This window comes from Saccostrea cucullata, unplaced genomic scaffold (genome assembly GCF_032062105.1).
Source record: "Saccostrea cucullata isolate Sc308-1 unplaced genomic scaffold, CSIRO_AGI_Scuc_v1 ctg4510, whole genome shotgun sequence".
NCBI classification, from domain to species: Eukaryota; Metazoa; Mollusca; class Bivalvia; order Ostreida; family Ostreidae; genus Saccostrea; species Saccostrea cuccullata.
In genome coordinates, this window is record NW_026936252.1 from 47,881 (window position 1) to 70,727 (window position 22,847).

The window sequence follows — 22,847 nt, forward strand, 5'->3', positions numbered from 1 at the left end:
AAATCTTTGAACCCCATGATAACATACCAGTAGTTGTAAATCAATACAGTATTAACCATGGCTGCAGAATATATGTCATGAACTTTATTTTAGAATATGTCATCATCTGTCGTTAGTACACTACATCATATAATGCTGACCAATGCCAAAAGTCTTCTATTTCATTTCCGTGGATGAAAACCCTATATAGTCAATTTAAAGTCTGTTTTTACAAGTATATTATTAATGTAAAAAATGAACATTTCAGTTGAAAGTCTAAAAAGAACACCAACAGATAGGGATCTTCTGATGGTCAGTAGACATAGTGGGGCCATTTTCCAATTAATTGGGATTGGACTAGGATTAGACAGTGCTGCAATTGAACAAATAAAAATTGATTACAAGAGTGAAGGTGTACGGACACAGATCTTCCAAATTCTGGATACCTGGAAAAAGAAGGAGGGGAGACTAGCCACTGTGAGGAAGCTCATAGAAGTCATCAGAGAGTTCAGGGGGGAAGTTGATTTTGAGAAAATAGAAAGAGTTTTTAACCAATAATGTATAAGAAATGGAATATTTAATGTAGTGACTGATTGTCTTTTTAGAAATGTCACAGTATTTTTATCAGTTTAACATCATTGTTATATGAACATGTAGTGTGCATAAATATGTAATTACATGTTTCAGTGTTTGTATCGTTTTTAATCATAACGCTTGTTTTTAATCATTTTTAACGCTTTTTTATTTCCTAGGTCTTATAATGATTGTAGAGCAGGAATACGTTTTTTAATACAAGGCATCGTCCATCTGTATTCAAATTTTTGAATGAAACTTCTACTAAACCTCCCTTTGAAAAAGTAAACAACACTAAAATACAAAGAACAGTCAAAGTTTATCTTGCAGAGACACGTATGGAAATTTATGCACCGTTAAGACCGATAGGCGTCTTTCTTGCAAATAATGTTGTCCAAAAAGGACATATTAAAAACTTTTTACAGGACACTTTTTTCAGCTTTGGTTTTATTTCAGTGAAACAAGGCACACGTTTTGTCAAGTCGATTCTATTCACTAATCTACATTCTTTTTAGAATAAAGATTGTAGTAAATACCTTTAATTACCAAAAAAGACCTGAAATGCAGACAACACCTTCTTGAGCCCCAAACAATGGATAAATCATGGAAGAATGATAGTCTTTAAATGAGTATATATTTTTAAGTCTTCTACTTTCTTTAAACTGAACACGACTCGTGAATAGGCATACGCCATTTTCGATATCATTTTCTACGACACATCAATACTAGGGTATACTCGTCGCATTCGTTACACCTGAGTGTTTTATTGTCACGGGTATCAGCGTGGAATGGCGATCTTTGTTCGTGCTGGTTATCTTGCATTGCCTTTGTTTATATTTTATTGCTGTTACGTTTATTTATGTTGTTTGTGCTCTGCACTGACCTGTAGAACTATAATTGTAAATTTATTTGGTATCTCACTTTCCTGCATTAGACGAAGTATTACGTTATTATTTTCGCTTCTGAATCCTGAGAATACGTCCGTCTACACAGATGCCGACTGATTACACTGAACAGTGTCTACGTTCTGCCCTATTTATAGGGGTCTGCAGAGTAGTGAGACTCGGGAACAAAAATGCCGGACACATTCCTTATACGAATCGTATTCAGGTTTTATGTATACATGATTATTGCACAAATCAGAAGAACTACAGTCTCTTCAAGGTTTTGTGATTATATGCTATAGATTCTCACTGTTTTAAGTAAAATGACTGCCTGTTGTGTATTGTTTGAAAAGGTTTTATATTTTTACCTCCCGCTGCAACTGAAGTTTAAAGGGGAAAATTAGAATCATGATGTAGACTTGTATTTCTGTTGACAGTTTTGTGTGGACTTTCTTATGCACCCCCGTAAACGAAGTTTCGGGGCTATATAGTTTTTGTTGTGTCCGTCTGTCTCTCTAGCTGTCTCTCTGTCTATTTGTCTGCAAAAACCTTAACCTTGCCCATAACTTTTGATATACTCATGCTATAACTTACATCAAAAAGTTCGTGGACTAGCGCCATTAATTTAAAACCACTTTAGGTACATCAATGAATTTTTTAATGTTTGGTTATCATCATCTTTTCTATCTACAGAATGAACCACGTACAAATCATAAAATTAATTTGTAAATAAATTATTAAAGTTTTTGTAAGCAATAGTATGTCTAGGCGGCGCAACCCCGAAAACGACGTTTTTTTTTCGACCTAGGTGTATCTAAGATAAACTATTTGGATATAAACATTTGACATCCAAATATTCCGTTAATTCAGGTATGTGTTGGGACGCTTTTGTTCCTTAAATATGGACTTTTTACTTCATTCTAGAAGTTCTATGAAATTTTATTGTAAATTTTACATAAAGTATCCAAACAAATATTGCCTTGAAAACGACGTTAAAAGGGGGAGGGTTCCTTTTCCACCTTTCTATATTTTTTTTTACTTTCGAGAAACTGGTATTCACCTAGAAATGTTTAAACTGGCTACGGAGAAATAATTTACACCCACGTTACTTGTTTTAATGCAAAAAAAAGACTTAGAGAGAAAAGGAATGCAACGTTTATGTTAATTTGTAGTCAAAGTTTGAAAAAAATCTATCACGTCAAATAATGACGTAGATCATGTGTTTTAGCTACATTGAACTCCAAAAAGCAAATATGCTAGCACAATCAAGCTAGGATCTCTCCTATGTATTATTCCATTTGTAAAAATATATACATTGAAAGCTTCTGTTCATGACATTGTAAAGTCATAAAAACAAGACGGGTTGAAGTCCTTACTCATCTTTAGGGAATCTCATTAAACTAAGTGTACGATGAAGAAGAAGTGGACAATGAAAATTAATGACGTTGTCAGAAGTCATGAAACTAAGCGGCAACAGCATCCTACTGACTGTATCAAGCATAAAATTTCAAAATTTCTTTAATTTCTTTGTTTGATGTTCCTTATAAATGTTGTAAGCTCAGACAACATAGTACAAATTTTATAGCCCAGTCCACGTACTCTTTGATACCCGTCGTATTTCACATGTGTATTCTTTATGACAAGACCTTTCTTTGGGTAACACCAAATTTTACTTTGGCCATACCTTTTGAACAGTAGATACCAGCACTTTTATTTTTTATATATGAATTATTTTGTGGACATTGACCTTGGAGATTTCCTTACTTATGAAAAAAAGCTTTAACCTTGGCCATAACCTTTGACTGGTATGGGCTAGTGCTTTCATATTTCAAATACATATGTAATACTTGTGAGAAAACTTTTCATTTGATATTAAAAGCTTTGACCTTGACATGGAAGTTTGGCCTACTTTTTGAAATTTTTAACCTTGGCCATATCTTTTGAACAGTTGGGACTAGGGCTTCCATATTTCATATATGTATTCTTTATGGCAAGAGTTTTCATTGGATACCAATTACCTTGACCTTTTGACTTTGGCCATGAAGATTATCGTACTTTTGAGAAAAAAAACTTTAATCTTGGCCTACTTTTATATTTCATGATTCTATTTTCAGTGAGAAACACTAGTTTTGTACCAATATATTAAATTTGTATTTAAGAAAATCTTCACTATTTTGCCATACTGGAACATAAGTGTTTCACAAAAACATCCTGTTTTAAAGCTCTGTAGATGAGATGTCAAATCTTAGCAATTATGTAAACTTGAGATTTAAGGTGGAATGCCACACTAATTTTTTTTTTAAAGATCTTTGAGTCATCCTTTTTAAACAAGGGTTTCCGCATTGAAAGGTCGATATTAGCTCCTAATTATTTTATATGAATTGTTTTGTATTTTATCAAAGAAAATGAAAGAAATTAATTATATCCAACTAAGATGTTTTCGAGTTAAAAGTTTGCTGTAAATGAATGTATCATATTAATATCTAATAAAATATGTAAAAAAAAAAAGGGGGGGGGGCTGGTTAGACGTTAATTTTTTATGAAAAATGATCTATGAAAATAAAACACATTACAGTATTTGTGAATATTTTTAAACATATGATTAAAAACAACAAAAAACTATTCACAACTAAGAAGAACATGTTTGTCAATCATATTTTAAACAGAAATTAAAACGAAATTGAGAATTTTTTCTTTAATATTTGGACCTAGCCCAATAAAAATTAAACTGATTCCAATGAAATTAACACAAAATGAATAAACTACTACTTTACTGCCTCTTCATATATTCACAATTCAATGAAGAAATCTGTTTTATTGTCAAGTTCAATAATGTTTAACCCTTATAACATCTAATCAGACTAGTGTTCTTGGGGAAATGTTATTTATTTCCAATAATTGTACAATTATAGTTGGGATCGGTTTAATTTTGATCGAGATTGGCCAAAATTGAAAAAAAATAATGTCTCTAAAATTTCACTATTGTGTTTCAATTTCTTTTATGAATATGATTTACGACCATGTTCTTCCCAATTCTGAGTGGTTTTTAGGAAGAATATAACAACAAATATAACAAATATTTACAAAGTATGTGTTTTATTTTCATCAGTATTTTTTTATTAAAAATTTTTTAATATCTATACAGCTTTTCTTCACATATTTTATTAGTTAATAGTTGGATGTTTTCATGTACAGCAAATTTAATGTTTGCCTTACATCCAAACCCATATCTAAATATCAAAATCCTATTAAGGACAGGTCTCTCCGCAAGGACTACTAGGCTAAATGTCAAGCAAAAATCAACCTTTAACGGACAAAGCCCTGTTTTGTCCACATCTTTGACAGTTTCTCCTAAAATTTAAAATAATAAATTTTTGGAGTAAAATAAACATTTGAAAAATTAAACAATTATAGTTTAGAAAACAATAAATACAAGTTTATTTTAAATGTAATTTTTTCCGGGAAATTGTTCTCTCTCATAGGCATGTACTTTTGACATAGTGATTACAAGCTTTCGTATGTGTAGATATCCTGTAGAAGAAACTGATATCGGTAGTGAGATGGAATTTTACAGCCCTGTAAACGAAACAATGTTTGCAAAATGTGTGAATTGTATATATACTAGAGGCCCAAGGGCCTTGAATCGCTCTTCTGATAAATTGTACAACCTATCACTTCAATATGAAGCCCTTAACCCTAAATATCTTAAGACCCAAAATACATCAACTGACAAAAATTGATGATTCTAAGCCAATTAGTACTCAAGATATTTGAATATAGCCATAAAATGTCAAAAGTAGGTCACAGTAATTTTTAGGAAACGATTTTCAAAATCCAAGATACATCAACTGACAAAGTTTGATGATTGTAAGCCAATAATTATCTGAGATATTCAAAAGTAGGTCACAGTGACTTTTTATTCAATATTCTCCGAAAAGCAAAGATGCCCCAACTGACAAAGTTTAGCAATTCAAGGTCAACCAGCAGTCGAGATATGAAAATATAGCCATAAAATGTCAAAAGTAGGTTAAGGTGAAGTAATGTTAAGGTTTGCGTTCCCCGAAAATTCAAGATGCATCAACTGACAAAGTTTAACGATTCAAACCAATAAGTACCTAAACTTAAATATAGCCATAAAAAAAATCTACATTATTGGAAAAAAAAATTGCGTCAACTGACAAAGTTTGATTATTTTAAGTCAATAAGTACAGAAGATATTTAAATATAGCCATAAAATGTCAAAATGTTAAATGTTAAAATGACAAAAATTGATGATTCTAAGCCAAAAAGTACCTAACTACCCGTTCACACAGAGCTGCGACTCTACGGCGATCATCCCGATCAAGCCACGATCTGATTTTTTTTTGGATCGGGACAGATCGCAGCCGATCGGCGTCAAAATAGAGCAATTTGGCAAATAATGGTCTTCGTTACGACCGTACTACGATGTCCCTACGTCAAACACGCTGCTAACAAGCTTCTACTACGATGTTACGCAGACCGTTGCCGACAAGCAGCCGTGTTTAGTGCATTTACGCTACGCTGCCACTACGACATTGAAGACCATACTACGATGCTACACAGACCTTGATGACTGTACCGCGATGTTGCTACGTTGGTGCCGATTGTTTTACGATTGCATTACGCTTCTAGTACGATTTTGGTGATGATGTAAATATATCTTGAAACTGCAGATTTTTGTAGTACAATTTTAGCAATGATACACATTTTGCGACCGCAGTTTTTTTTTTTTTGGCCTTTACCACATGGTTTAGGGCATTTTCAATTATTATAACTGTAACAAGATGCTCAATTGTAAATGGTTATCAAGTATAGTGTCACCCTTTAAATGTAGTTAACAGATGATGATTGGTCAAATATCAGTGGTATAAGAACAAACTCTTGTCTGATAGGTCGTGATATGATCGGCGTAAGGTCAATGTAATTCTTCGTAGGATCCTCAGGCACGTAGAGAGATCGTAGTGAGAAGGTAGTACGAACGTAGAGGGTGCGTTGTATGGGCGTGCTTGGTAAGTTCTTCGCTCTCACGGCGCTTTTAATACGATTATGAAGATCTCTCGACGATGCTACCGCAAAGCTTGTATGATTACGGCGCTTCTACTACACCCTTTTTACGACTTCACCCCGATTCTTGTTGGCCACGATCCCACTAAGCTTGTTTTGAACATGTTCAAAATAAGCGTGGTGAGAGCGTAGAGCTCTCCAATCATGAAGACTCTACTGCGATCATACTACGCTTCTGACAACCCCACGACGTTCCTCCTGCGATTTGTCACGATCGTTCACGCTTTTGACCATACTTTGATCGTAGTAGAAGCGGCGTCTATGTTTGAACGGGAGGTAAGATATTCAAAAGTAGGTTACTGTGACCTACTTTTTGGTCGACATTCTCTATAAACCAAAGATGCATTAACTAACAATGTTTGATGATTCTAAACCTATAAGTACCGGAAATACTTTAATTAAGCCATTAAATATCAAAAGTAGGTCACCATGACATACTTTTAGGTGGACATTCACCAACAAGAGACCCATGGGCCATATCGCCAACCTGAGAAACTTTGACCATTCTGTTCTTTACCAGATCCCCCCCCTTTAAATACATACTGCGACCTCACCCTACACCACTGATAATAATTTAGACATTTTGAAATATACACTACCCCAGGATGCTTCCATGTGCACATAAGTTTTCCCTTTTCTGGCCCAGTGGTTCATATTTCTATGTAAAAATTGGATTCCCCACTGTGGCCCCACCCTACCCCCGGGGGTCATGATTTGAACAATTTAAAATATACACTACCCCAGGATGCTTCGACATAAGTTTCAGCTTTTCTGGCCCAGTGGTTCTTGAAAATTGGATTTTTGGGTGTAAAATCCGTGTTCATGAGATATTTACACTTACCTGCCTCCTTAACTATTTGCAATTTCCCTCTAGTTCCCCATACAATGCGTCGATATATTTTTTTAGAGTAACTACGGTATCACCTCCAGTTATCCCCCTTAACTATAACTCTTCAGTTTCTCTCGACGAACTTAAAAGGTTCTGACCTTTCAACTTCCTCCAGAGGGGAGGAGGGCCGGGTGAGGCAGGTAAGTGTAAATATCTCATGAACACGGATTTTACCCCCAAAAATCCAAGTTCATTTCAATATTTCCACTTACCTGCCTCCTTAACTATTTGCAAAAGAATTTGCAGCCCAGTTTGGAGGTGGGAGAGGAAAAGTAAATGACAAAAGTACATAAAAGGTACATAATTACCTATTTTTGCTTCCCTCTCCTTGATGAGTCCAAAATTGCTGCCTTGGCAAAAATGGACTGATGATCTGGAACATCTTTCAGATAAAATGATGTAAAGGTAGATTCAGATGCCCAGTGTGCTGCCAGTAAAATCTCCTCTGCAGATACACCACAGAACAGAGCCCAGGAAGTTGACAAACGTCTAGTGTCATGTGCTCTAACTAGATTCAATGTTGCTGCTTCTGCATTATCATAAGCAAAACGAACCATGCTAACTATCCATCTTGCAATAGTGTCTTTTGATGCTTCCTTGTGGTTATTCTGTTGATATGTCACAAATAACCTATCCGACTTCCGAATAGTTTTCGTTCTATTGATATAAATCTTCAATGCACGACAAGGACACAATTTTAAATCCTCTGAATCTGTGGCGAATGAATCAAATGCAGGAATATAAATAGGGTCCCATGGTCTATTTATGGTTTGAGTCTTTGCCAGGAATTCCATATTTGGTAACATTTTTATTCCTTTCCTCTCTATTCTAAAGTGACCATCATCTAAAGTGAGGCTATGAATCTCGCTCACTCTTGAAGCTGAAGCTATGGCTACCAGAAAAACAGTTTTAAGAGTCAAAAACTTTAGATCTGCTGACTCTAGTGGTTCAAAGGGATGTTTTGTCAGAGTTAACAAAACCAGTGGTAAATTCCAGTTCGGTGTTAACTGACGTACAGATGGGTGTTTATTAAATAAACCTTTCAACAATGAAGAAAGTTCTGTACTTGTACCAATACTGCTCCCATTCTGATGAACTATTGCTATTGCTGACTTGAATCCAGCTATAGTCTGTGGTTTACACTTTCTCACATTGAAGAGATACATAAAAAATTGTGCTAACTCTGGTATAGATGCTGTAATGGGATTAACACCCTGTTCTTTACACCAACTGTTATATATTTTGAGTCTTGCATCATAAACTGTTTGTGTAGATGTCTTTCTGGCATTTGCCATAATTTCTGCAATTTCTTCAGAAAATCCTCTTGACTTGTGTTGCAATTTGACAGTTTCCATGCTACAAGATTGAGAGTTTCTAGGTTTTGATGGAAAATCTGATTGCGATTTTGAGAGAAAAGATCTGGCCACAGTGGTAATTTGACTGGCACATCGATCAGAAGATCTATTATCTGAGGATACCACGACTGTCTGGGCCACATTGGAGCAATGAGAAGTACAACACTTTGCTCTTCCCGTATCTTCTGTAAAACTTTGGGCACAAGAATAGGTGGTGGGATTGCATAAGCATAAATCCCTTCCCAGTTCATTGCTAAGGCATCTACTTGAAAAGCATTGATGTCCGGAAACGGGGAGCAATAGACTGGCAACTTCTTGTTTTGTGCAGTTGCAAACAAGTCTATACATGGAGTCCCTAATTGTTGGAACAATAAATTTACAACAGTTTTGTTGAGTGACCATTCTGTCATTCGAACTTTTTTCCCCCGGGAAAGTGCATCTGCAAGAAAATTCTTCTTCCCTGGAATGTGAACAGCTCGTATTGTAATTTTGTTCTCCATGCTCCACTGGAACAACTCCCAAGTTAGATAACACAGTTCTGGTGAGTGTGTCCCCCCTTGTTTGTTGATATAGCTTATCACTGTTGTGTTGTCTGACCGTATAAGGATCACTTTTCCCTTTATCAAAAACAGAGCTTCTTGAAGAGCCAACTGTACTGCCTTTAGCTCCAGCCAATTTATATGCTTCTGTAGATATTGTTGTGGCCAGACCCCTGACGTTTCCCAGTTCTCCAGGTGTGCTCCCCAACCCTGTTCTGAGGCATCTGTAATCAATGTCAGTTGAATTGGCGGATCCTGTAAAGGCATTCCTTTGAAAAAGTTTTCCCGATTCATCCACCACTGAAGGTGCTGAATTAGGATTGGCCGGATCACTATCACATGAGTAAGAGGGTGAATCTTTGGTCTCCACATTGCCAACAGGTATAACTGTATGGGACGCATGTGTAACCTTCCCATCGGAACCAAATAAATGCATGAAGCCATCAGTCCTAACAATTTGAGTATAACTACTGCTTGAGTGTGTTGACTTATTGATAAAGTCTGCACTATGTCTGAAATACTCTGAAACCTGGCCTCTGTTGGTGTCGCAATGCCCTCTACCAGATTGAAATGTGCTCCCAGGTACTCTATATGTTGGGATGGCACTAGGGACGACTTCTCCTAATTCACTAATAATCCCAACTCCTGAACTAGATGTAATACATAGTATCTCTGTTGAAGAAGAGTTCTCTTGTCTGGATTGATCATCAACCAATCGTCTAGATACATGAATATTTGGATTACCATTTTTCTTAAGTGTGCTGCTAGAACTGCCATTATCTTCGTGAAGACCCTTGGAGCAGAACGAAGTCCAAATGGCATTGCTCGAAACTGGTAACTCTGGCCTAGAAATCTGAATCTTAGAAATTTCTGGAAATCTGTGTGAATTGGAATGTGGAAATAGGCATCGGTCAGATCCAGTGAGATTGCAAAGTCCCCTTTTTTCATTGCTTTCATTATAGAACACAATGTTTCCATTTTGAAATGTCGAGGCACTATTAACTGATTTAGAGGTTTTAGATTTAGAATTGTCCGAAGCCCTCCTTGTTTCTTTGGCACCACAAAAATGGTGCTGTAAAACCCTTCGTTTTCTTGTCCTGCAGGCACAGGTTCTATAACATTTTTTCCTGACAACATGTTTATTTCTGCTAAAATAACTGATTCGTGAATACCATATCTTGGTACACATGTTTCCTTGATATTAACATCGGGTTGAATTATTAATTCCAATTTTAACCCTTCCCTTAGGGTTTCTCTTACCCACTGATCCTGCGTGATTACTGTCCACTTCCTGTGGAATTCTAGCAAACGTGCCCCTACCTGGGGAAACATATTTACAGACTGGCTGTTTACGAGATTTACTTCCTTGGATTTGGAAACCCTTTCTGATTCCCAAAGGTTCTCCTGGAAAAAGAATTTTTCCTGTTCCCTTGTCCTGAACGAAAATTGTCCTTGCTGTGATCAGAACTTAAGGCATTAGTCTCACTAGCTTTAGTGACTTTTGCAGAATGAGCAGAGGCCTCATTTACATCTGCTTTCCTCTTCCTGCTCAACTCGGTAGAGTTCCTATTTTCTCTACTCTTGTAGTTCTTATTATAACCCTTTGATGCGTTGTAAACATTTTGGGTTTCTCTAGAATCTCGTAGATTCTCTGCAGATGTATGGAGAGAATCAAAGTACTGTCCATTAAACAACTGGTTGCCAAAAATAGGTAGTTTAAGCAATTTCTTCTCCGTTGCCTTGCTTATAAAATCTACATTTTAAAGAAAAACTTTTCTTCTACTCAAGACTGAATTTGCCATCACTCTTGCTGTCAAATCAGTCATGCTTCTGAAACAGTTGATGAGGGCTTTACGTCCTTCCACTCGATCATCCTCACATTCAGCCTCATCTAAGAAAGCTGCTATCATAGTGCCATATGAAATGGCTCTGAATAAGGCTCTTGCTGAATTGTCAATTCGTCGAAAGTCATTATCTAACTCCTTATGAAAAGGAGAAAGATTCACTTTAGATTTTCCAAAACTACCCTTCCGGCCTACTACTAATCCCTCCTCAATGTTGTCATCCAACTTTGGAGGATTACAAAAGGCGTCTTTTTAACCATAAATGCTTTAAATTATCATCTCTACCACGTACTGACCTATTTTTCAAATGCCCTGACGTAGCTTCTTTCTCAACCGTCTTAATCATATGAATGAGTGTTCCTTCAATAGGCATTTTAAGGAGAGACTTTTTCTTGTCACTCTTGTCTCCCTTCAATCGCGAAGAAATAAATGATTTTCTTTCATTTTCTAATGGATCCTCAGCTTCAAGATCAATATTGAGTACTTTTGCCATCTTTGAAACAAAACCGTTCCACTGTAGCGGATCAGAAGAATCTGGTGCACCAAAAGGCACCTCTACGGCAGCATCTGAATTGGTACACAAACCACCAAATGATGCATTAGAATCTATATCCTCAAAATCATTATCTCGTGCATTAACAGACAACACATCTGCTACACTGGACTCAAAGGCTGACATTTGTTCATCATAAGCCTTAAACTTGTCAAAATGAGGTCTGCTTATGGTTGCCGTTTTGGAATTGGTGGTCTCATTTCCTCTGGTCAACCTTGCCTCGTTTGTTGCAAATGCCGATATGTTATGTTGATCATTAAAATTTTCATCAACATTCTTTTGTTTAAGTAACAATTCGACCTGCTGTCTTACTTGTTCTTGAATAATTGCGGATAAATCCACGACGTCGGGTCTGTTTCGTTCGGCATTCAGTAAGGCATTGTCGTTTGACTCCTGGACTGCCGCCTCCACAGACGGACTTACGTCCTGCACTGCCATGCCGTCTCCACAGACGGACTGAGGCACATTACTGTTCATTTTAATTGTTTTCTGTACACTTTTCTCGATCATCTTCGTTATTTTATCCCGCCGTTCCTTTGACCAGGTTTTACAAGTGTCACATGGAAAGGCCTCGTTACAGAGACGATGTTTGTAACAAAAAACGTGATCATCTAGAATGTTCATCTTACCCGAACATTTAGAACAGTCTTTAAACTCTCTCTCCATAATTACAACGGGATAAACGCTTCCAAAAACGCCAATATAAACTTTATTTTGCACTGTATGAGGAAAACCGCATGTCCAATATGGCGTCGAGAGAAAACTGAAGAGTTATAGTTAAGGAGGATAACTGGAGGTGATACCGTAGTTACTCTAAAAAAATATATCGACGCATTGTATGGGGAACTAGAGGGAAATTGCAAATAGTTAAGGAGGCAGGTAAGTGGAAATATTGAAATGAACGAAGATTTTCAAAGATTTTTCTTATATATTTCTATGTAAAACTTGGATTCTCCACAAGGGCCCCGCCCTACCCCTGGGGGTCATGATTTGAACAATTTAAAATATACACTACCCCAGGATACTTCCACATAAGTTTCAGCTTTTCTGGTCCAGTGATTCTTAAAAAGAAGATTTTCAAAGATTTTTCCGATATATTTCTACGTAAAACTTGGATTCCCCATTGTGGCCCCGCCCTACCCCGAGGGTCATGATCTGAACAATTTAGGATCAACACTACCAAAGGATGCTTTCACATAAGTTTCAGCTTTTCTGGCCCAGTGGTTCTTAAGAAGAAGATTTTTTAATGACCCAACCCTATTTTTGTCTTTTCTTGATTATCTCCAATTGTGAGCTAGGGGACTTGGCGCTTTATTTTTACAATTTAAATTCCCTTTCACCCAAGAATGCTTTGTACCAAGTTTGGTAAAAATTGGCCCAGTGGTTCTTGAGAAGAAGTGGAAAATATGAAAAGTTTACAAACGGACAGACAGACGGTCAGGCGGACGGACGGACGGACGAACGAACGACGGACAAAATGTGATCAGAAAAGCTCACTTGAGCCTTCCGCTCAGATGAGCTAAAAACCCATGATGCATCAACTAATAAAGTTTGATGATTCTAAGCCAATAGGTACCAGAGATACTTAATTATAGCCGCAAAATGTCAAAAGTAGGTCAATATGACCTACTCTTTGGTTGTCACTCTCCGAAAACCCAAGATGAATCAATTCACAAAGTTTGATGATTCTGAGCCAATAAAACCCTAAGATACTTAAATATAGCCATTAAAAGTCAAATGTAGGTCACTGTGACCTACTTTTTGGTCGTCACTCTCTGAAAACCCAAGATGCATCAACTGACAAAGTTTGATGATCCTAAGCCAATAAATACATGTACCTAAGATTCTTAGCCAATAAGTACCGGAGATACTTAAATAAAGCCATAAAATGTCAAAAGTAGGTCACCGTGACCTACTTTTTGGTCGTCACTCTCCGAAAACCCAAGATGCATCAACTGAAACAGTTTGATGATTCCAAGCCAATAAATACCTAAGATACTTAAATAAAGCCATAAAAAGTCAAAAGGAGGTCACTGTGACCTACATTTTGGTCGACATTTTTCAAAGTTCCAGGATGCATATGCTGACCAAGATTGATGACTGCAGATTTGAAGGTTAAAAGGCATATTTTGATAATTATCAAAATATACCTTTTAAACAATTGAAAAACAAATACCTGTAAAAATTAAAAAGTACGTTGCAGTGACCTACTTTTTCATAAATATGTTTTAATGTCCAAAGATGCAGCATCTTACAAGATTTGATGAATCTCACCCTCTCAGTGTCTGAAATAAAGGGATTCAATGTTTTAAAAGGATAAGTCATAAAGTACAAAAAGTAGGTCACATTGACCTACTTTTAAATTGACATAGTTATAAGACCCAAGATGCATCAACTGACAAAGTTTGATGATCATATTTCTTAAAGTGTCTAAAATATGCCTTCAAATCAATTTGACAACAATTGCCCGCAAAATTAAAACAAGAGGCCCACGGGCCTTATAGGTCACCTGAGCATCATGCAACAACTTTCAAATGATTGAATTTGTTTCATGTTTTAAGCTAGATGCTAATAGGCATTCACAATTTTGGAAGAGGCACTCTTGCTCAACATAACTATGTACTAGTTAGTTTATTTAAAACTTAGGAGCAGAGAAGAAGATTTTCAAAGAAATAATGCATTTTCACTATATAATCAATAGAGCCCCGCCCTAACACCAGAACCCCTGACCCTGGGGCCATAAAATTCACAATTTTGGTAGAGGCACTCTTGCTCATCATAACTATGTACTTAGTTAGTTTATTTAAAACCTAGGAGCAGAGAAGAAGATTTTCAAAGAAATATTGGATTTTCACTATATAATCAATACAGCCCCACCCTAACACCAGAACCCCTGACCCTGGGGCCATGAGTTTCACAATTTTGGTAGAGGCACTCTTGTTCATCATAACTATTTACTTAGTTAGTTTATTTAAAACCTAGGAGCAGAGAAGAAGATTTTCAAAGATTTAATACATCTCCACTATATAAACAATAGAGCCCCGCCCTAACACCAGAACCCCTGACCCTGGGGCCATGAATTTCACAATTTTGGTAGAGGCACTCTTGTTCATCATAACTATTTACTGAATTAGTGTATTTAATACCTAGGAGCAGAGAGGAAGATTTTCAAAGATTTAATGCATTTTCATTATATAATCAATATAGAGTCCCGCCTTAACACCAGAACCCCTGACCCTGGGGCCATAAAATTCACAATTTATGTAGAGACACTCTTGCTCATCATAACTATGTGCTTAATTAGTTTATTTAATACTCGGGAACAGAGAAGAAGATTTTCAAAGAAATAATGCATTTTCACTATATAATCAATTAAGAGCCCCGCCTTAACACCAGAACCCCTTACCCTTGGGCCATGAATTACACAATTTTGGTAGAGGACTCAATGCTGACTACAATCATACCAACAGTTTGACTGCTTGATGTCTGGGAGTAAAGAAGAAGATTTTTAAAGATTGCACTAATTTTAGTGGTTTTTGCCCCACCCCCCAGGCCCCAGGGGGGCGGGGACCACGAAATTCACAATTTTTGTTCCCCTTCACCCATAAATGCTATATGCCAAATTTGGTTGAAATTGGTTCAGTGGTTTCAGAGAAGAAGCTGAAAATGTTTAAATGTTAACGCACGACGGACGACAGACGACGGACGACGACGGACAAAAACGGATAGCAATAGATCACCTGAGTTTACTCAGGTGACCTAAAAATAGGTCAACGTGACCTACTTTTGAGTTAACATGATGTGTAGTCCTAAGATGCATCAGCTAGCAAGTTTGTAAGTTTGGTATAAATCTGCCCTGTGGATCTGGAGAAGAAGATTTTTCAGCAACCAGTAATTTTGGTTTTGTTTTCCTGATTATCTCCCCTTGTTTAAAGGTCCCAACCTTTATTTATTACAAATGGTAGCCCTTGGGCCAAGGATACCCTGTGACAAATTTGACACTGATTGGCCAAGGGGTTCTTGAGTTATGGCCCATATTCAAAAAATTTACGCACACAGCACAAATGGCCAGAGTATTAGCTCTTTGAGCATTTGACTCAGAAGAACTAAAAACCTATAGCTCTCATTACGAAGAGCAAATTGGAAAATACGATGAGTGAAAATTTATCTTATTTATTGATAAAAAAACAAAGTAACCTTATACAGTAAAACTCGGTTATAGCGAAGTCCTTAGGACCTGTGAATTTAATTTGCTTTATCCGTTATTCGTTATAACCATATAACGCATTCGTACAAGCATTATAGCGAATTCGCAATATGTATGTTTCCTTTCAAGTATTACTACTTAATTTGTTAGGGAAGCAAATATTACAAAACATACATGTATCTTCGATAACTAAGGTTTAATTATGAAGTGTATTTTATATACAAATGCTAAAGGGAAATAAAGTCAGTTCAATTTATCCATTTTTATAATCTTTTAAAGTTCATCAAAAAGATATAAATTTTGTTATATTTAACCTCAACGGGATTCTAAATTAGTTCGGTATATCGGTAAATTCCTTATATGGGAGTTCGTTATAATTGTAAATTTTAATTAAGATTTGTTAAAAATTTTGCTAGGGACCCAGAAAAATTTCGCTTTGTCCGTGAATTCGCTTTATCAGTGTTCGCACTAAACGAGTTTTACTGTAAATGACCCTAATACTGTATTATACATGATATCTAAAGAAAAAATTCATACTCAATGATTCAAATGATCAGTATCTTTTTAGTACATATTCAACAATTTTCCGTATACTTGTAGCCCATACAAAAATATAATAGAAAGATTGTTAACAAGGCATGCAGAATACATAATAGCTTCATATATATGAAACAAGTATTCAGTTCATGAAGTAAGTATTTCATGTTTTCATGATTTAAAATCGAATCATTGAAAATTTGAATTATAATTTGAGTATAAGACATAACTGCAATCAGAACAGCTTTTTGCCTGGAGTCATTACATGTAAAACCATTTAGTAAAAAATCTTACCGATTATCGACTTTGCACCATCGCAGAATTCCTGACAACAGATATTTCAGAATTTTTGATAGGTTTATTTTATTTTAAACTTCAGTTCTGTTTTACATGAGGGACCATGAATTGACAATATACAATATTTCTAACATCTATTACAAGGTTGTCTATGTTTATGATTGTGTGTTTGTGATATCCTATGTAAAATCTTTGTCGCAATACCCGAAAATTATCCCAAAGCTACTATTTTTACAGAGTTAAATCCTTCCTTGCCGGTGGTTGTCGAAAGGAAAGTCGATGGTTGTCGAAAGGAAAGTCTTGAGAAATATTTCCTTAAATTCTCACTAAAAATATTGATTACATCGTAATACCGCTGCATTGTAAAGAGTGCCTTGGTTTGATATGTTTACAACCTGAGTTAGCGGTAATGGAAAGCTTTTAGATATGAAGCAAGTGGTTCTCAAGAATGGAATTCGAAAAGATTGTAATCCATTTTTTACAATGTAACACTTCTTTACCTTGTGGAGAATGTGTCCGATTTCCAGGTGAAATAAATACAAACAATTTGAAATCACTTAGTATAACTTCACTATATAAAATTTTTCGCTACCAATTAAAATCCGAAGTTGTACTCAAACAAACAAAAACTTGCCTTGCCAATGACGTTAATTATCGTTTTAACATTCATGATGATAGGGTCTTATCTGTTATTCAATGATATAAGATCTTAACAATTGAAATTAATATTTTCTTTTATATCCTCAAATAAGTCTATAAGATAAAAATTACTTATCATGGATAAGATGACGTGAATTTATTGGTACTTGTAATTACAGGAGGACGGAGAGTCAAATAAACATGGTTTTATTAAAACAAGAGGCCCACGGGCCTTATAGGTCACCTGAGCATAATGCAACAACGCTTTCCAGTTGTTGAATTTGATTCATGTTTTAATCCAGATGCCATATGGCATTCACAATTTTGAAAGAGCCACCATTGATCATCATAACAATACACTTAGCAGTTGCTTAGCTTGTTTACTGAATACCCATACGCAGGGTAGGGGAACAAAAATGCACTCCAACTAATCAGTAATATTCAGCAATAATCAGTAGTGCCCCTAACACTGTGACATAAACCCCTGACCCTAGGTCCTCACATTGCACGAATTTTAAAAAGGCACCCTTAAAATTGCCTATCAAAAAAATAAATAAATGTTTATAAATACAAAGGCGCAGATTTCAAAAATTAATTCATTTTCAGTATATAAGTAGAGTCCCTCCCACCCCTGACCCTGGGGCCTTGAAATTCAAAATTCTGCATGATTAGGGCTTTTGCTCATCATAACTTTATAGGTAGTTCATCTGCTTCATACCCAGAGACAGAGAAGAAAATTTTCAAAGATTTAATGTATTTTCACTATATAATCAATAGAGCCCTGCCCTAACACCAGAACACCTGACCCTGGGGCCCTAAAATTCATAATTTTAGATAAGGAATTCTTGCTCGTCACAACTATGCACTTAGTTAGTTTATTAAATGCATAGGAGCAGAGAAAAGATTTTCAAAGAATTCATGTATTTCACTATATAATCAATATAGACCCACCCTCCCTAAAACCAGAACCCTTGACCCTGGGGCATTAAAATTCACAATTTTGGTAGAGGCACTCTTGTTCATCATAACTATGCACTTAGTTAGTTTATATAATACCCAGGGGCAGAGAAGAAGATTTTCAAAGAAATCATGTATTTTCACTATATATAATCAATAGAGCCCAACCATAACACCAGAACCCCTGACCCTTGGGCCATAAAATTCACAATTTTTATAGAGGCACTCTTGCTCATCATAACTATGTACTTAGTTGGTTTATTTAATACCCGGGAGCAGAGAAGAAGATTTTCAAAGAAATAATGCATTTTCTCTATATACTTATTTAGCCCCGCCCTAGCACTAGAACCCCTGACCCCAGGGCCATGAATTTCACAATTATGGTAGAGGACTCAATGCTAATTACAATCATGCAAACAGTTTGTCTGCTTAATGTCCAGGAGTAAAAAAGAAGATTTTTAAAGATTGCATTAATTTTCGTGGTTTTGGCCCCACCTCTCAGGCCCCAGGGGGGCAGGGATCATGAAATTCACAATTTTTGTTCCCCTTCACCCATAGATGCTTTGTGCCAAATTTGGTTGAAATTGGTTCAGTGGTTGCAGAGTAGAAACTGAAAATGTTCAAATGTAAACACACGACGCACGACGGACGACGCACGACTACGGACGAAAACAGATAGCAATAGGTCTCCTGAGTTTACTCAGGTGACCTAAAAAAGGAAATTTCGGAACCGCCTAACCCCCAGGGGTCATAATTTGAACGACATAAGTTTCAGCTTTTCTGGCACAGTGGTTCTTGACAAGAAGATTTTCCCTATATATTTCTATGTAAAACTTTGATTCTCTATTGTGGCCCCGCCTAACCTCAAAGGGTCATGATTTGAACAATGTAGAATCTACACTACCCCAGGATGTCTTTACATAGGATTCAGTTTTTCTGGTCCACTGGTTCTTGAGATTTTTTAATGACCCAACCCTATTTTTGTCTCTTCTAAATTATCTCCCCTAGTGAGAGGACCTGGCCCATCATTTTAATACTGTAGACGTATTTTTTTCCACAGGGTCATAATTTTGCGGAATCTCAATTTCTGTTTAATCCGCGGGTGGAAAATTTCACAGATTTCTCAGTCTAACATTAAATGCCTTACATTTATATTAAGTACAATTGGTCGAATATCAGTGGAAAATTTGTGACCGCGTACATAGTGTAAAAATGTTACCAAGCGGAAAAATGTACTTCTACAGTAATTTCAATTTCCCTTTACCTAAGGATGCTTTGTACAAAGTTTTATTAAAATTGGCTCTGTAGTTCTTGAGAAGAAGTCGAAATGTAAAAGTTTACAGACGGACGGTTGACGGACAAAATGTAATAAGAGAAGCTCAATTGAGCCTTCGGCTCAGGTGAGCTAAAACACACAATTTGATAAAAAAAAATCAAATCCAACTATAAATCATAAGAGATCCTATATACACTTTATGCACTAAATCCCACAAAAAATTGAATGTTCCGGCGTAATCAAACAAACAAAAACCAGGTAAATATACGTTAATTTTCTTATGACGAAACATGATCATTTTTGTTAGATAACGTACAAAAATGAATGTGTTACATGTAATTACAATTCCTATTGAAGCAAAGGTTATGAGGATTAAAAGTATCTGATTTTTAAAAAATATTACTAAGTAACTAAATTTGCAGTAACAAATGAATACAGTAACACTCGGTTATAACAAAGTCACAGGGACCTATGAAATTACTTCGCTATATCCGTAATTCGTTGTAACTATATAAGGAATTCATTAAATTCATAAAGCTGGGGATCCAAGATGACTTCGCTATATCCGTAAATTCGCTATATCCGTGTTCGTTCTAAACGAGTTTTGCTGTACACATATTATTATCATATTATTTTTTAACTATTTCACATGCTTTCATATTTCATGCACTAATCATGGAAACAATTCAAAATACAACAAAAATTATAAAATTACAAACGTTGTCTGCACGAGAAATGAATTCTACTCCAGATAATAGTAAGTTTGAAACATTTCTCAAATATGGACAATTGATTTTTAAGGAACAAATAAAATATTACCGACTTATTAAATGAATGTTTAGTCCATTTACATTTTCAATGAAAAGATTGTAACAAGCACATCTTTAAAAATCAATAATACACTTTTGGTTTCCACATCAATCATCCCTTTTTCGTTTGCGTGATATCCATCCAAGTTCAACTATCACATCATTTCTTTCTATAAATGTCAATGCATTGCAAATCCTCTTTCGGTTAAGCATGCAATGGCATTTCTCCTGTATCATTGTAAGTGATTTATATATTTTATCCTGTATCTTCAAACCATCTGCTTCCATTTGTTCGATATATCTTTGAGGAAGCCCTAAAAACCGAACAAAATGAGGAAAGTCTTTTGGGAGATATTCAGATAGAAGTTTGAATTCTGCTGATGAAACGGTCTGATCAGGACTAGCCACATCACTGCAATCCACGTCTGTGATATCAAATGTTCTCATGTATTCCGCAGCTTGTCCTTGGCCTTCTCTCTGTAGAATTTTCTCTAATTCCCTCAAGTGATCAAGGTGTGCATTCTTGGATTTCCATTGGTACAAAATTCTAAATACTTTCTCCTCAAAGCTGAGTGTGGGGGAAACATCCAAATTGACTTCAAACAGACCCTCCAAAAGACTGATTCCTATGCCTTGGATTTTTCTTGAAACAGCATTTAGAATCTGTTCTAGAGCTGAAATATAATATAATGCTATGAGCGCAACATATTCTTAATGGCATACATTTTATCATTATTTTTTTTTATCCCATCATAAACATTATTACACAACTGCACAGTACATAAATTAAATTTAAAGTAAAAAATAAATTTGCTTGACTCTTTGATCCACCATACTGTCCAAACTAACATCATGATATTTTAAGCTCATGTGAAGGTATATTACGATTTAGTTTTAAATGATGTAGCTAGAATATAAATTTGCGTACATGGATTAGAACCTGTTTCTTCATGACCTTTGCCCTCAAGTTGGCATTCCTGTTTTAGAAATGAAGAATATTTTAAGTAACAATTTTCATTGTGTATTTAAAATAGATGAATGAAATGGTATCTTTTAAGTATTTTGCACATTATTTAGAAATCCGTTTAAAAACAAAATGAAACAAACATACTAAAAAAAAATATGAATTCTAGATACGCGGATTTTTTTTTTTTGTTGTAGCTTTTGTTGCTACTGAATTTAAAATGAACAAGTTAAACATGTCATTATATGGTCAATGATCAACTGAGGTCTTTAATTAATATTTTAGTCTGTTTATCATATGGCTCTGTATATGTACAGGTATTAAAGAAAGACAAGATATATTTCTCTAAATAAAGTTCGTCTGATCCTAAAAAAATGTGGACACTGGATATATCAAATATTTTCTTGACAAAAGTGCTTTTATTTAAGAAATCATTATTTAATAAATCATCTCTAGTAAAGATCTAATCTTGCCTCTTTCCAATATTTAATAATGTCTTCTGTGTTAATAAAATGCATTTTCTCTTCTGGGCAGGAAAGACACTGGAAACCTGACCCTGAAAACTCATCCTCATTAATCACACTACTTTCTTGGCCATCAACAAATCCCGAAGCTTTGCACTTGAACGCTAGCTGAAATTTGAAGTCTGCTTGGAATGTTCTGGAAAGGATACTCAGCATATTGTCAATTTCTTTTTTGACCGCTAGGCATGTTGACACATCAACTTCTCCCTCCGTATTAAACACCTGTAACTGAATTTCTGTTGGAGTCATTCCAAGCAGAATGTTATGTTTCTCAAATAGAAAAACTGCTGCCGTCTGGTAAATAAATGGCCCATCTCTGGATGAAGCAGGTTTCCAGGGGATTTGCAAACAACTTGCTATGAGGCGCTGGTATATTCCTGCCGGAAGTACATTGAATGCGTAACACAGAATGGATGACGATGGATATGAAGTGAATCGATTTTTGGGAAATTGTTTTTTGTTCATACATGGAACATACCATTTTGTGTTATCCATTTTAGCTAATAACCCTAGCTTCTCCATGTATAACATGATATCCTCCTTCTGTTCAAGGTATCCGTTGTTGTTCATTTTCCAAATAGCTGACAACAAAGTGTCGTTCAGTTCTCCAGTTTCATCAAATTTATCCCAGTCTGAAGCAAACTCAAATAAATCCTCTTCTGCGTGGTTTTTGTCTGTTATGACATTTTTAAACGCATCTGCAAACCACTGAACATCAACAATAATTACATTACCGAGTAAGTTTTGGTTGAAGTATAAAATTTCTTTGAGGTCGTGGAAAAACTGGAGCATGACATGAATGTCATCAACTGTTTGGAGCTTTATTCCCTCTGGCAATGAATCATTGAAGGCCAGCAATGACTTTTTTTTTATTATCCTTTGGGATTTCTTTTCCTGGAAGAATTTCTCAAACATGACCCACGAGCGTGGAAGTAC

The 22,847-nt window shown here is 35.7% G+C and overlaps 1 protein-coding gene across 1 annotated transcript; it reads right to left on the reverse strand.

Moving 5' to 3' along the window:
* Window positions 1-20,230: 20,230 nt before the first annotated feature.
* On the reverse strand, window positions 20,231-22,839 carry LOC134245096 (uncharacterized). Its single transcript, XM_062727359.1, has 2 exons — window positions 21,352-22,839; window positions 20,231-21,097 (listed from the first exon to the last, which is right to left on the reverse strand). The coding sequence occupies exon 1, from the start codon at window positions 22,824-22,826 to the stop codon at window positions 21,840-21,842; it is 987 nt and encodes a 328-aa protein (XP_062583343.1). The 5' UTR covers window positions 22,827-22,839; the 3' UTR covers window positions 20,231-21,097; window positions 21,352-21,839.
* Between the last annotated feature and the right edge of the window lie 8 nt (window positions 22,840-22,847).

What these genes read in the sequence shown, in the direction of transcription:
- LOC134245096 (XM_062727359.1), bottom strand. Translation starts at nt 22,826, where the DNA reads ATGTTTGAGAAATTCTTCCAGGAAAAGAAATCCCAAAGGATAATAAAA.